Source organism: Mus musculus, chromosome 1 (genome assembly GCF_000001635.26).
Source record: "Mus musculus strain C57BL/6J chromosome 1, GRCm38.p6 C57BL/6J".
NCBI lineage: Eukaryota > Metazoa > Chordata > Mammalia > Rodentia > Muridae > Mus > Mus musculus.
The window spans coordinates 54502637-54517196 of NC_000067.6; the positions used below are offsets into that span (position 1 = coordinate 54502637).

Consider the following 14560-nt stretch of genomic DNA (forward strand, 5'->3'; position numbering starts at 1 on the left):
AAGATTCCATAGAGAACATCGGCATAACAATCAAAGAAAATATAAAAAGATTCTAACTCAAAACATCCAGGATAACAAGGACACAATGAGAAGACCAAACCTAAGGATAATAGGTATAGATGAGAATGAAGATTTTCAACTTAAAGGGGCAGTAAATATCTTCAACAAAATTATAGAAGAAAACTTCCCTAATCTAAAGAAAGAGAAGCCCATGAACATACAAGAAGCCTACAGAACTACAAATAGACTGGACCAGAAAAGAAATTCCTCCTAACACATAATAATCAGAACAACAAATGCACTAAAAAAAGATAGAATATTAAAAGCAGTTAGGGAAAAAGGTCAAGACAGACCTATTAGAATTACACCAAACTTCTTACCAGAGACTATGAAAGCCAGAAGATCCTGGACAGATATTATACAGACCCTAAGAGAACACAAATGCCAGCCCAGGCTAGTATACCCACCAAAACTCTCAATTACCATAGATAGAGAAACCAAGGTATTCCATGACAAAACCAAATTCACTCAATATCTTTCCATGAATCCAGCCCTTCAAAGGATAATAAAGGGAAAACACCAACACAAGGATGGAAATTGCGCCCTAGAAAAAGCAAAAAAGTAATCCTTCAACAAACCTAAAAGAAGACAGCCACGAGAACAGAACCCTAACTCTAACAACAAAAATAACAGGAAGCAATAATTACTTTTCCTTAATATCTCTTACTATAAATGGACTCAATTACCCAATAAAAAGACATAGATTAACAGACTGGCTACTTAAACAGGAACCAACATTTTGCTGCATACAGGAAACCTACCTCAGGGACAGAGAGAGACACTACCTCAGAGTAAAAGGCTGGAAAACAATTTTCTAAGCAAATGGTCCGAAGAAACAAGCTGGAGTAGCCATTCTACTATCAAATAAAATTGACTTCCTACCCAAAGTTATCAAAAAAGACAAGGAGGGACAATTCATACTCATCAAAGGTAAAATCTTCCAAGATGAACTCTCAATTCTGAATATCTATGCTCCAAATACAAGGGCAGCCACATTCATTAAGGAAACTATAATAAAGCTCAAAGCACACATAGTGGGAGACTTCAACACCCCACTCTCATTAGTGGACAGATCCTGGAAAGAGAAACTAAACAGAGACATATTGAAACTAACAGAAGTTATGAAAAAAATGGATTTAATAGATATATACAGAATATTTTATCCTAAAACAAAAGGATATACCTTCTTCTCAGAACATGGTATTTTCTCCAAAATTGACCATATAATTGGTCACAAAACAGGCCTCAATAGATTCAAAAATATTGAAATTATCCCATGCATCCTAACATATCAACATGGACTAAGGCTGATCTTCAATAACAACATAAATAATAGAAAGCCAACATTCATGTGGAAACTGAACAACGCTCTACTCAATGATACCTTGGTCAAGGAAGAACTAAAGAAAGAAATTAAAGACTCTTTTAGAGTTTAATGAAAATGAAGCCACAAGATACCCAAACTTATGAGACACAATGAAAGCAGTCCTAAGAGGAAAACTCATAACTCTGAGTGCCTCCAAAAAGAAGCTGGAGCAAACATACACTAGTAGCTGGACAGCACACCTAAAAGCTCTAAAACAAAAGGAAGCAAATTCACCCAAGAGGAGTAGACGGCAGGAAATAATCAAACTCAAGGCTGAAATCAACCAAGAGGAGTAGATGGCAGGAAATAATCAAACTCAGGGCTGAAATCAACTAAGTGGAAACAAAAAGAACTATTCAAAGAATCAACCAAACCAGGAGCTGGTTCTTTGAGAAAATCAACAAGATAGATAAATCCTTAGCCAGATTAACTAGAGGGCACAGGGACAGCATCCTAATTAAACTCAGAAATGAAAAGGGAGACATAACAACAGATCCTGAGGAAATCCAAAACATTATCAGATCCTACTTCAAAAGGCTATACTCAACAAAACTGGAAAACCTGGATGAAATGGACAATTTCCTAGACAGATACCAGGTACCAAGGTTAAATCAGGATCAGATTAACAATCTAAACAGTCCTATTTCCCCTAAAGAAATAGAAGCAGTCATTAATAGTCTCCCAACCAAAAAGAGCCAGAACCAAATGGGTTTAGTGCAGAGTTCTATCAGACCTTCAAAGAAGACCTAATTACAATTCTCCTCAAACTAGTCCACAAAATAGAAGCAGAATGTACTCTTCCCAATTCATTCTATGAAGCCACAATTACTCTGATACCTAAACCACATGAAGACCCAACAAAGAAAGAGAACTTCAGACCAATTTCCCTTATGAATATCGATGCAAAAATACTCAATAAAATTCTCCCAAACCAATAACTCCTTCCATGGGTGTTTTGTTCCAAATTCTAAGAAGGGGCAAAGTGTCCACACTTTGGTCTTCGTTCTTCTTGTTTCATGTGTTTTGCAAATTGTATCTTGTATCTTGGATATTCTAAGTTTCTGGGCTAATATCCACTTATTAGTGAGTACATATCATGTGCAAAGTTTGGAGCTGAGACGAAAGGATGGACCATCTAGAGACTGCCATACCCGGGGACCCATCCCATAATCAGTCTCCAAACGCTGACACCATTGCATACACCAGCAAGAAGGTGAAAGGACCCTGATTTAGCTGTCTCTTGTGAGGCTATGCCGGGGCCTGGCGAACACAGAAGTGGATGCTCACAGTCAGCTATTGGATGGATCACAGGGCCCCCAATGGAGGAGCTAGAGAAAATACCCAAGGAGCTAAAGGGGTCGGCAACCGTATAGGTGGAACAACAATATGAACTAACCAGTACCCCTGGATCTCGTGTCTCTAGCTGCATGTGTATCAGAAGATGGCCTAGTCAGCCATCACTGGGAAGATAGGCCCCTTGGTCTTGCAAATTTTATATGCCTTGGTACGGGGGAACGCCAGGGCCAAGAAGTGGGAGTGGGTGGGTAGGGGAGTGAGGGAGCTGGCGGACTTTTGGGATAGCATTTGAAATGTAAATGAAGAAAATACCTAATTAAAAAAATAATAAAAATAAATAAATAAATAAAAAGGAGCTACCTAAAAAAAAAAAATTCTCCCAAACCGAATCCAAGAACACAGCTAAACAATCATCCATCATGATTAAGTAGTCTTCATTCCAGGGATGCAGGGATGGTTTAATATACGGAAATACATCAATGTAATCCACTATATAAATAAACTCAAAGACAAAAACCACATGATCATCTTCTTAGATGCTGAGAAAGCATTTGACAAAATCCAATACCCCTTCATGATAAAAGTCTTGGAAAGATCAGGAATTCAAGGCCCATGCCTAAACAATAATAAAAGCAATCTACAGCAAACTAGTAGCCAACATCAAACTAAATGGAGAGAAACTTGAAGCAACCCCACTAAAATCAGGGACTAGACAAGGCTGCCCATTTTCTCCCTACCTATTCGATATAGTACTGGAAGTCCTAACCAGAGCAATTAGACAACAAAAGCAGGTCAAGGGGATACAAATTGGAAAGGAAGAAGTCAAAATATCACTATTTGCAGATGATATGATAGTATATATAAGTGACCCTAAAAATTCCACCAGAAAACTCCTAATCCTGATAAACAGCTTCGGTGAAGTAGCTGGATATAAAATTAACTCAAACAAATCAGTGGCCTTTCTCTACACAAAGAATAAACAGGCTGAGAAAGAAATTAGGGAACAACACCCTTCACAATAGTCACAAATAATATAAAATACCTTGGCATGACTCTAAGGAAGTCAAAGATCTGTATGATAAGAACTTTAATTCTGGGGGAAAAAAAAGAACTTCAATTCTGAATCAGAAAGAAATCAAAGAAGATCTCAGAAGATGGGAAGATCTCCCATGCTTATGGATTGGCAGGATCAATATAGTCAAAATGGCTATCTTGACAAAAGCAATCTACAGATTCAATGCAATCCCCATCAAAATTCCAAAAGAGGAATACTGAATGGCTGAGAAGCACCTGGAAAAAATGTTCAACATCCTTAATCATCACGGAAATGCAAATCAAAACAACCCTTGAGATTCCACCTCACACCAGTCAGAATGGCTAAGATCAAAAACTCATGTGACAGCAGATGCTGGCAAGGATGTGGAGAAAGAGGAACACTCCTCCATTGTTGGTGGGATTGCAAGCTGGTACAACCACTCTGGAAATCAGTCTGGCGGTTCCTCAGAAAATTGGACATAGTACTACCGGAGGATCCAGCAATACCTCTCCTGGGCATATATCCAGAAGATGTTCCAACTTGTAATAAGGACACATGCTCCATTATGTTCATAGCAGCCTTATTTATAATAGCCAGAAGCTGGAAAGAACCCAGATGCCCCTCAACAGAGGAATGGATACAGAAAATGTGGTACATTTACACAATGGAGTACTACTCAGCAATTAATAACAATGAAATTATGGAATTCTTAGGCAAATGGTTGGATCTGGAGGATATCATCCTGAGTGAGGTTACACAATCACAAAAGAACACACATGATATGCCCTCAGTAATAAGCAGATATTAGTCCAGAAACTTAGAATACCCAAGATACAATTTGCAAAACACATGAAACTCAAGAAGAAGGAAGACCAAAGTGTGGATACTTCGCTCCTTCTTTGAATGGGGAACACAATACCCTTGGAAGGAGTTATAAAGACAAAGTTCAGAGCTGAGAAGGAAAGAAGGAAGAACCATGCAGAGACTGCCCCACCTGAGGATCCATCCCATATACAACCACCAAACCCAGACACTATTGCATATGCCAGCAAGATTTTCCCGACAGGACCCAGATATAGCTATCTCTTGTGAGGGTATGCCAGTGCCTGGCAAATACAGAAGGGGATACTCACAGTCATCTATTGGATGGAACAAAGGGCCCCTAATGAAGGAGCTAGAGAAAGTACCCAGGGAGCTAAAGGGGTCTGGAATCTATAGGAGGAACAACAATTTGAACTAGCCAGCACCCCCCAGAGCTGTGTCTCTAGTTGCATATGTAGCAGAGGATGGCCTAGTTGGCCATCAATGGGAGGAAAGGCCCTTGGTCTTGCAAAGATCATATGTCCCAGTACAGGGGAATGCCAGGGCCAGGAAGCAGGAGTGGGTGGGTTAGGGAGCAGGGTGGGGGGAGGGTATAGGGGGCTTTGGGGATAGTATTTGAAATGTAAATGAAGAAAATATCTAGTGAATAACGAAGGCGCATTTATATGCATAAAAAAGAAAGTAATCAGAAACTGTCCAAGAACCAATTTAACTCATAAAGGAAATGGAAAAAGATGGTATCAAACTTGTATATCCATGTCTACTGCTGCTCCATCCACAGGAACAAGGAGACAGAGCAAGCTCATCAACAGATAAATGGGTAATGTTAATATGGCACATACACATGCAATGACACTTTATTCAACTATAAACAGATGAAACTATAAAGTATGCAGGGTGATACATTGATCTAGAAATATAGCAAAGTGATACAAATTAAAGATAAAAAAGCAAGGTCTTTCTCGTATGCAGATTCCAGCTTGTGATTGATGTATTTAGACAGACAGGCAGGCAGACAGACAGACGGACAAATAGATAGATGGATGTAAACTGAAAAAACTACAAAGGTAACCAAAGGCAGGCAACAAACAGGTGTTGAGGAAGAGGGAGGGGGCATGAGGGAACATGTGACATGAAACTGTGTAAGAGACACAAGGTTCTTGTGCTCACATATGAGCACACTGGGAATCAGGAATGTTCAACACTCAGGGCTGTCTCTCAAGGGGAGAGATGTATAACCTATTTCTGCCCAGAAGGCAGGAACAATGTGATTCATAGTTGGTGGCCTCTGTACTATCTATACAGCCAGGTCACATTGCCTTCCTCAAACTCATGTTCATGTCGTGAGTTTCAGTATACCCATCTCTTAAGCTTTTCTGTACACACACGACTGGTTAATTACCACCAGAAACTAGTTTGAAATTGTGCTGTGCTTAAATATGCCTAAGATAAACTACCGGTGTCAGAACCCAGAAGTTTGAATGAAAATTGTCCACTGAGTCATGCTGAGGCAGACTTCTTTCTTACCACACTCAGCTGGTCAGGGTGTTTGCAGAGACTCCTCTGGAGAGGAGACTGGGGGTTGCCAGGGGCCGGGGGTAGTTAAGGAGTGGAGGGCATGGGAATCGAGTAGGGAGGGAAATCTAAAACAGTTTGAAAATATTACAATGACATCAAAAAACGCTTTGTTTGCTAAGAATCTAAAAATATACATATGTGGAATGAATTAGATACGTTATAAACTTGAATTCATTACCACAGGATCTACAAAGACTTAGATATGTTATACATGAGTCCATCCCCCTAAGACCTACAAGCAAAGTCAATAAGGATGGAGAAAGACCATGTGCGTTTTCATTTTTGTAATTTTGGTCTTTAACTAACCCTAATTCTTTGACATCTTAAAAAGTACAGACCTTTGATCCAATGACACCAGTCTTACTTTTTAGAAAGATTTCTATATCTGAACATAAGTATCACCTTGTCCTCTTTTGATATAATTGCCTTTGGTACCTGCACACTAAGATAGCTTGAATTATCTCATCACTGATCTGAAATATGAGCCATGGGGATATGGATAAGGAGTGTCCACCTTTACTCTAAGCTATGCAAGTGACAAGTCCTTTGCATACTTTAAAAGCCCAAGAGCAGGAATTATTTGATATTACAAAAAAATAATTTTAATTGGTTCCTTAACTCTTTATAAAGTTTTAAGTATTTAATGATGCTTTTTTACAACTCAAACTAAAATTTACTTGTTTCTTCATGATTTTTACAAAATACTTACAGATTAACTGAATTTTATTATGTTCACAAATTTTACACCTCTAATCCCAGCACTTGAGAGGCAGAGGCAGGAGGATCTCTGTGAGGTCAAGCCCAGCCTGGTCCACAAAGTAAGTCTAGATAGGCAGGGCTATACAGAGGAATCCTGTATCAAAAAACAAAGCTAAACAAAATCTAAATATCTAATTCTCACAGGCTGTTCAAATGAGATAATGCATATAAAATGTTTCATTATAACAGTTGAATTACAATCATGACCAAATACAAAATTATCAACATTAATTATGTGAGTCACAAAACACAAAGATCAAAAACTCAAAGCAGCAATAAAATTTTTTGTTGCATTAATTTCTCTTTTTAAATTTTTCTGTCTTAATCAATATTATACAATTCTACAAATTCTAATAATAATGACTTAATTCTGTAGTTCTACTTAAAAATTGCTAATTTACTGAAAAATAATTGCAATCCCTTCCAAATCACAAAGCAATAAATAATCAACCAATTGCATTAAGTCTGTCTTACCTGTCCAAGTATTTGTGGGAAGGAAGTCTTAATTGTCACCTAGTATAAAATAATTGTTAGAAAAGGAGATTAATTTTCCTAAACTCATTTTATATCTTATTGAGTACTTCTGCATACTTTTTAACAATTAAACAAGATCTTCCAGAATGTTCTCAGCCATCATTTTAACTGTCTAAAGTACAGTTTGCCATTCTATACATTTTCCAGTACACTTCCTCCTCAATGGCTGAATGCAATGGTCTACGGGTAGTAAACCTTTGCCACTTATTATCCACAGTATGTTATGAAGAGATCATGCTGGGTAAAATAATGTAAATCATAGCAATAGTTATGAAAGTCATCTTTAATATAGGTTAGATATTAAGAAAGCTGGAAAAAGGAGAACTTTCTTAAGAAACTTGTAACAATTATATACAACATGTTTTTGTCTTGCTAAAATACAGACTTCTTTAAAATATGTGATATTGACTTTCAAAAAACATGGACATTTGGTGAGCATGCAATATTTGAAGCCAAACTAAGAACTTTTTTTTCTTTTTTTAAAGATAGGCTTTCATTGTGTAACCCTAGCTGGCCTAGAACTCACTATATAGACCTGGGTGGCCTCAAACAGATTCTGGGTGGCAGAAATCGACCTGCCTCTGCTCTCAGGATAATACACTTCTTATCACTTTAATATTGGAAGTACAAACTTTTAAACTGAAAAACACAGTAGACCTGCAATACTCATCGCTGTTAGAAACAGATGGCAAACTATCATCTATGACGTCCATGAGACACAAATTAATTCCTCATACAGGTGCACCTGAAACCAGGTCATGGGAACAGATCCCACTAATCTGCAATCTCCTAGTACACCCTAAAGAAGTTAGTCCTATTACCCAGTCCAAATACTTAGGGCTGCTAACCAGGAAGAAAATATTTGATATATACTGGAGTATTAGAATGTCACCACTGAAAAGCATACAGATCTTTAAAAAGTAGTAAAGGCAAGATCCTTTTTTTTTTTTCCTCCCCCCTAAAGGCAAGATCCTTAAAATAACCCAGTACTGGTACAAACCAGTATGCACTATGTCAATTGCTATAGCGGAGTCATGGCAGCTAATTAAATGAAGCTCTTCAGTTTACTTGATCCTGGGCTTTAAAATTTAGAGTAAGTTGTAGTATCCTCTTATTCTATAAGATGCTCACATGCTCGGTCTAGCTACAGAAATGCTAAATGGTAAAGAAGAGACGTGGAACATATTTAACATTTGAATTTCTCATACTTATGGGATGCCACATGATATATCTGCAGCTAATAGAAAAAAAAAAAGACCTCTACTTGTCTATAATTAAATCATACAATTATGCAAACATGTCTTACCTCATACTGACAGTCTGACGACGTGTACATTTTTAACAGTGCCACATGGCTGTCATTTTCTGGCTGAGCAACATGAAGCTTCAGAGAAATGTCTGTGGAAGATGGAACCCTGAAGAGATTATTGGAACATCAATCCTCAAATATAAAGTGACAGTAAACAGCCATGGCTAAGGTGATTCCTAACACAACAGAATGAACTAACGTAGACGAAGGAGACAGACAGAGGCACTGTCCCAGGTGGACACTTGCACTCATACCACAGCTACCTGGCTGTCCCTCGAGCACACGGGGAATGGTGGAGGTTAAGGGAAGACGGTCATTTTTCAAATAGGATTTAAGTGCTATATTGTTTAAATAGAATGCTATAGATCTCAAATAATGGGCATGAAACTAAAGGGTGCGTATATTTTACTAATAGGAGCTTTAATAATGCATACGACATAAATAAACTAAGCACAGATTCTACTTTAGAACAACAAAGTTTAAAGCAAATTTTTCTATGCTTACTGTGCGATGGTTAGTGAATCTTCATAGGACCAGGGGATATGAAGTTTATAGATACTGGTTATTTCTTCTGTTAAGACACAAAGGAAAGAAGCATTATTCTGTGTGTTACCTTAACTTGTACACAGGCTATAAGACTACTAAATGTCAACTGCCCAGTTTACAAAAAGATCGGTGTGCGTCACAGCACATGAGAAAAGATTAGCGAGTACTATGCTCCCAAAAGACATTAAGGTATCTGGGTAGAACTAAGAAACTAAAATAAAATTAAACAGCTAAGCCTGAATTGCTACTATGATAAGACATGAAGAGCTACAGTTTGACACTTACTCTGTGGTTAATATTATGTTTGTATATGATGACTGTGTATAGGTACACGTGGTCAGGTGGCGGTCAGAGAGACTTTATAGACTCATTCATTTCTTCCACCTTTACATGGGTTCTGGGGACTGAAATCAGGCCTTTGCTGAGCCGGCTCACCCACCTCAAAATATATAGTACTTTTAAACATATAAATATGGTTTACTATTAAGAAAGAGTGAGTCTATAATAAATCTCTTGAAAATAGAAGTATTTTCCCATGATGATATATTTAATTGTACTCCATATAAAATACACGGAAGGAAAGACATGAAATAAGCCTTGGAGAAACTCCAGAGCAAATGGACTATTCTTCAGATGGGCGCACTATGCCCTTACCTTTGCTTCCAGTGCACTTGCTGACCACGTTGACTTTAAAAGCTTGGTATATCTGATAGAGGTTGACAAATACAAAAAAATAAAATAAAATATAAACAAAACCAGAAACAAGGTTCTTTGTTTAGTGAAATAGCAAATGCAGATAAAGTTTCCCTGTTCTACACATGAGGATTACCTGTCCAAAGTTCAGCAGCTCTATGTTGTAGTATAGGCCGTTTGTATTTAACGTCACCTTCCTGGAAGACAGTCCTGTCGAATTAAAAGCACTGTGTTATTTATAATACCAGAGAATTTCCAAAAATGTGCTGATTGCTAAAATAACATTTAAAAGTACCAACAGAACTGTGAAATTAAGAGAAAAAAAATTTAAAAATTCGCTGTGGTGGTGTACGAGAGCAGAGGGAGGCAAACTGAGGGCCAGTGCAAGCTGAGACTGAAGCCACCTGAGCCACAAGGGACACAGGTGGTCTAAAACTCAAGTCAACAAGTCTTACCTCTGATGTATAAGCAGTAACTGTCAAATATAACAGTATCTATAATGACTTTCAGTTATACTGACGGTGATTTTAAAAAGTCAAGTACTTATTTCCAGTTTTAGGAAGATTTGGATCCTAAAGCCTGTGATTTTTTTTTCCATTTTTTTATTAGGTATTTAGCTCATTTACATTTCCAATGCTATACCAAAAGTCCCCCATACCCACCCACCCCCAAAGCCTGTGATTTTTAAATGATACAATTAATTCAGAGTTGTTACTTTGGTATTTTCCTGAGCATTTTGTTCCCCAAAACATCAAGCCGGGGTCCGGTAAGGGGAAAAAAAAAGCCTTAAAGGGAGTTTCCTATTACAAGCAACACTGATATTTTTCATGAAAGGGAAACGTGTGTGTGTGTGTGTGTGTGTGTGTGTGTGTGTGTGTGTGTGTATTTGCGCACACACACATGCACCATACTAAAGGGTACTGAGACCAAGCTAAACAAGACCCTAAAAACCAAAGCTAGAACAACTTAAGCAAGACAGTACATAACACTAGCACTATAACACCATGAGTAAAATAGCCATGCTAAGCAATCACTCCCCTGTTGAGCTAGGCCCTAGCCCAATATATTTTTTTCACTAGTTCATACAGTCTTGAAAAATAAATGAATAAACAAGGCAACTCTTATCTCAGACAGGATTTAAATAATGGAGACTGTAATAGTAATTACTTGCTAAAGAATAGCTAACCCACTATATGCTAAAATTAATAAGTTCCACATTTTTTTCAAATTATTTCCTACAAGATATTTGTAATGGTAAAAAATAAAAACCAGTAATTACATAGTAGAGAAGTCATTGACATACAATTTTAATAAACAAAAGATCAAAGTTAACACCGTGAACAATTAGATTTATTAGCATCTACTCCTGTAATTAATAATAACAAGGATCTGTTGCCCTCTTCTGGCCTCTATAGGTACTGCACATACATGGTACACACACACAAAAAAAAATATATGCAAGCAAAACTTCCATACACATAAATAATCTATTAACATATAGTTGAGAAACCTTCATTAGACAGACAAGAATTTAGATATGCTGTGTGTCAGAAAATTACAATGACAGTGTTGAAGGCACAAGCACAGAACCAGAATAAGAAACAAGTGAGGTTTATTTAAATAATAAAAATCAAAGCTTGTTCTGTGAAAAACAAAAAAAAAACAAAACAAAAACAAAAACAAAAAAAACCTCTAAAATGGACCAGTATCATATAAGTAAATACACATATAGAAGCACCTGGTTCCTGCATTTTATATAAATATGGGAAAATACAGAGTGATTTGTAATGAAAATGGCCCCAGTAGGTTTATGTGCTTGAGTAATTTGTTCCTAGCGGAAGAGTTTGAGAAGGATTAGGAGGTGTGGCCTTGCTGTGCTTTCCAGCCCCTCTCTCCCTCCTCCTCTGGGATCCCCTCAGCTTCCCAGCCTCCATGCTTGCTCGGCCACTCTGTTCTCTAATTACAGTCTTTCTTTTATAAATTGCCTTGGTCATGGTGCCTTATCACAGCAAGAGAAAAAGACCTGAGACCAGGCCTGTCTAACCTTCAACCTCAGAGGCTGACAATCAAACCACTGCTCGCGACCACACTGTTTCCTAAGCACTCTACTTGGGACATGCTAATATTTAATATTCTACGACTGGCAAAGCCAGTCAGCACTGCTAAAAGCTGTGCTTAAGCTTCAAAAACAAAATACTTACCAAAGGAAAAAAGGTGAGTCACAGGGAGCTGCATGGATCTCGCTTCTTTCTTAAAGAATTCACAGTCGACAACAAACTGAGGTATAAGACATTGACTCATTAGAAAATGTAGAATTTAATTTAGAAAACTCTTGAGGTTTGTGTGGAAAATAAGCCTCAGCTTTAGCAAGGTTTGTTAAACTGATTATTCTGTAACTGTGGCACAATTTCCCAAGCAGGTACTACATCAAGAACACTTGATAAGCAATTTCTTAATCTAAATACTGTCTAAAGGTCATTTTTATAACAAATTCATGGCAAATCTTAATTATAACACCAGGTGTTTTCAGAGAAGAGTATTAAAGTCTAGATCAAAGCACTGAGATACAAAGGCAATTTAAGATTAATTAAGGATTTAGACAACATGTCTCTGAGTACTTTCCTAGTCAAAAGAAAATTATGTTCGTTGCTTTTTTAAATTAAATCCTGTATCTCTCAAGTATCTATAGTTTAATCAGGCTAAAAAAGCATTTGTAACCAGTCATCTAACTCATCTATAGCTAACACTATTTGTAGGAGATTATTGCAGATCAGCCAGTTATTACAGAAAATGGAAAAAAAAAATGAGTGTCTATCCTAGGCTTCCGTGACAACGTTCCCTGGGGTATCTCAGCTGTGTTATTCCTTTGCCCTCAGATGGACTCTCAATAATTTATTAAACTGAAGACGAGGTGAATGGGCTGCTGTTAGACGCATGCTGTATGGTGCATGGGGACGTTGCCATGCAAGAGCTTTGCTTTCATTCCTTCTCTCAAGGCAAAGAAGCAGCACTTCTATTACAGAAAAGACGACTGTGGTGGTATGAATATGCTTGGCCCAGGGAGTGGCACGATTGGAGGTGTGGTCTTGTGTGTCACTGTGGGTGTGGGCTTTTTAAGTCCCTCGTCCTAGCTGCCTTCAGAACAAGATGTGGCACTCTCAGCTCCTCCAGCCCTACATCTGATTGGACGCTGCCATGCTCCCACCTTGATAATAAACTGAACCTCTAAACCTGTAAGCCACCCCCAATTAAATGTTGTCCTATATAAGAGTTGCTTTGGTCGTGATGTCTGTTCACAGCAATGAAACCCTAACTAAGACAAAAGAAATCACTTACTGAACAGGATTATTCATATTTTTACAGGTTTTGTCTTTTTTTTTTCTTTTTCTTTTTCTTTTTTTAAGATTTATTTATTTATTATATGTAAGTACACTGTAGCTGTCTTCAGACAGAAGAGGGCGTCAGATCTCGTTACGGATGGTTGTGAGCCACCATGTGGTTGCTGGGATTTGAACTACGGACCTTTGGAAGAGCAGTTGGGTACTCTCACCCACTGAGCCATCTCACCAGCCCCGGTTTTGTCTTCTTTTGGGGGGGGGGGGTGAATCATGAGATAGTGAAACAGTTTTAAAAATACAATTTCAATGATTTTGTGTTTGCAAGGATTTTATTGAATATGTTTGCATCAATATTCATAAGGGAAATTGGCCTGAAGTTCCCTTTCTTTGTTGAGTCTTTATGTGGTTTAGGTATCAGAGTAATTGTGGCTTCATAGAATGAATCGGGTAGAGTACCTTCTGTTTCTATTTTGTGGAATAGTTTGAGGACTTTCTTTGAAGGTCTGATAAAACTCTGCACTAAACCCATCTGGTCCTGGGCTTTTGTTGTTGTTGTTGTTGGGAGGCTATTAATGACTGTTTCCATTTCTTTAGGGGAAATGGGACTGTTTAGATCGTTACTCTGATCCTGATTTAATTTTGGTACCTGGTATCTGTCTAGGAATTTTTCCATTTCATTCAGGTTCATCAGTTTTGTTGAGTATAGCCCTTTGTAGTAGGATCTGATGATGTTTTGGATTTCCTCAGGATCTATGCTTATGTCTCCTTTTTCATTTCTGATTTTGTTAATTAGGATGCTTTCCCTGTGCCCTCTAGTTAGTCAGGCTAAGGATTTATCTATCTTGTTGATTTTCTCAGAGAACCAGCTCTTGGTTTGGTTGATTCTTTGTATAGTTCTTTTTGTTTCCACTTGGTTGATTTCAGCCCTGAGTTTGATTATTTCCTGCCATCTACTTCTCTTGGGTGAATTTGCTTCCTTTTATTCTAGAGCTTTTAGGTGTGCTGTCAAGCTGCTAGTGCATGCTCTCTCTAGTTTCTTTTTGGAGGCACTCAGAGCTATGAGTTTTCCTCTTAGGACTGCTTTCATTGTGTCCCATAAGTTTGGGTATGTTGTGGCTTCATTTTCATTAAACTCTAAAAAAGTCTTTAATTTATTTCTTCCTTGAACAAGATATCATTGAGTAGAGTTTTGTTCAGCTTCCACGTGAATGCTGGCTTTCTAT

The 14560-nt window shown here is 37.8% G+C and overlaps 1 protein-coding gene across 1 annotated transcript in view; it reads right to left on the reverse strand.

Annotated features, from left to right (window-relative positions):
• Pgap1 (post-GPI attachment to proteins 1) overlaps window positions 1–14560 on the reverse strand; it is an 84685-nt gene that overhangs the window by 29637 nt on the left and 40488 nt on the right. The window contains exons 14-19 of the mRNA NM_001163314.2: window positions 12201–12276; window positions 10136–10209; window positions 9961–10012; window positions 9265–9331; window positions 8758–8866; window positions 7392–7430 (exon numbers count right to left, since the gene is read on the reverse strand). Of these exons, the coding sequence (NP_001156786.1) occupies window positions 7392–7430; window positions 8758–8866; window positions 9265–9331; window positions 9961–10012; window positions 10136–10209; window positions 12201–12276 (417 nt within the window). The remainder of the gene's footprint in view (window positions 1–7391; window positions 7431–8757; window positions 8867–9264; window positions 9332–9960; window positions 10013–10135; window positions 10210–12200; window positions 12277–14560) is intronic.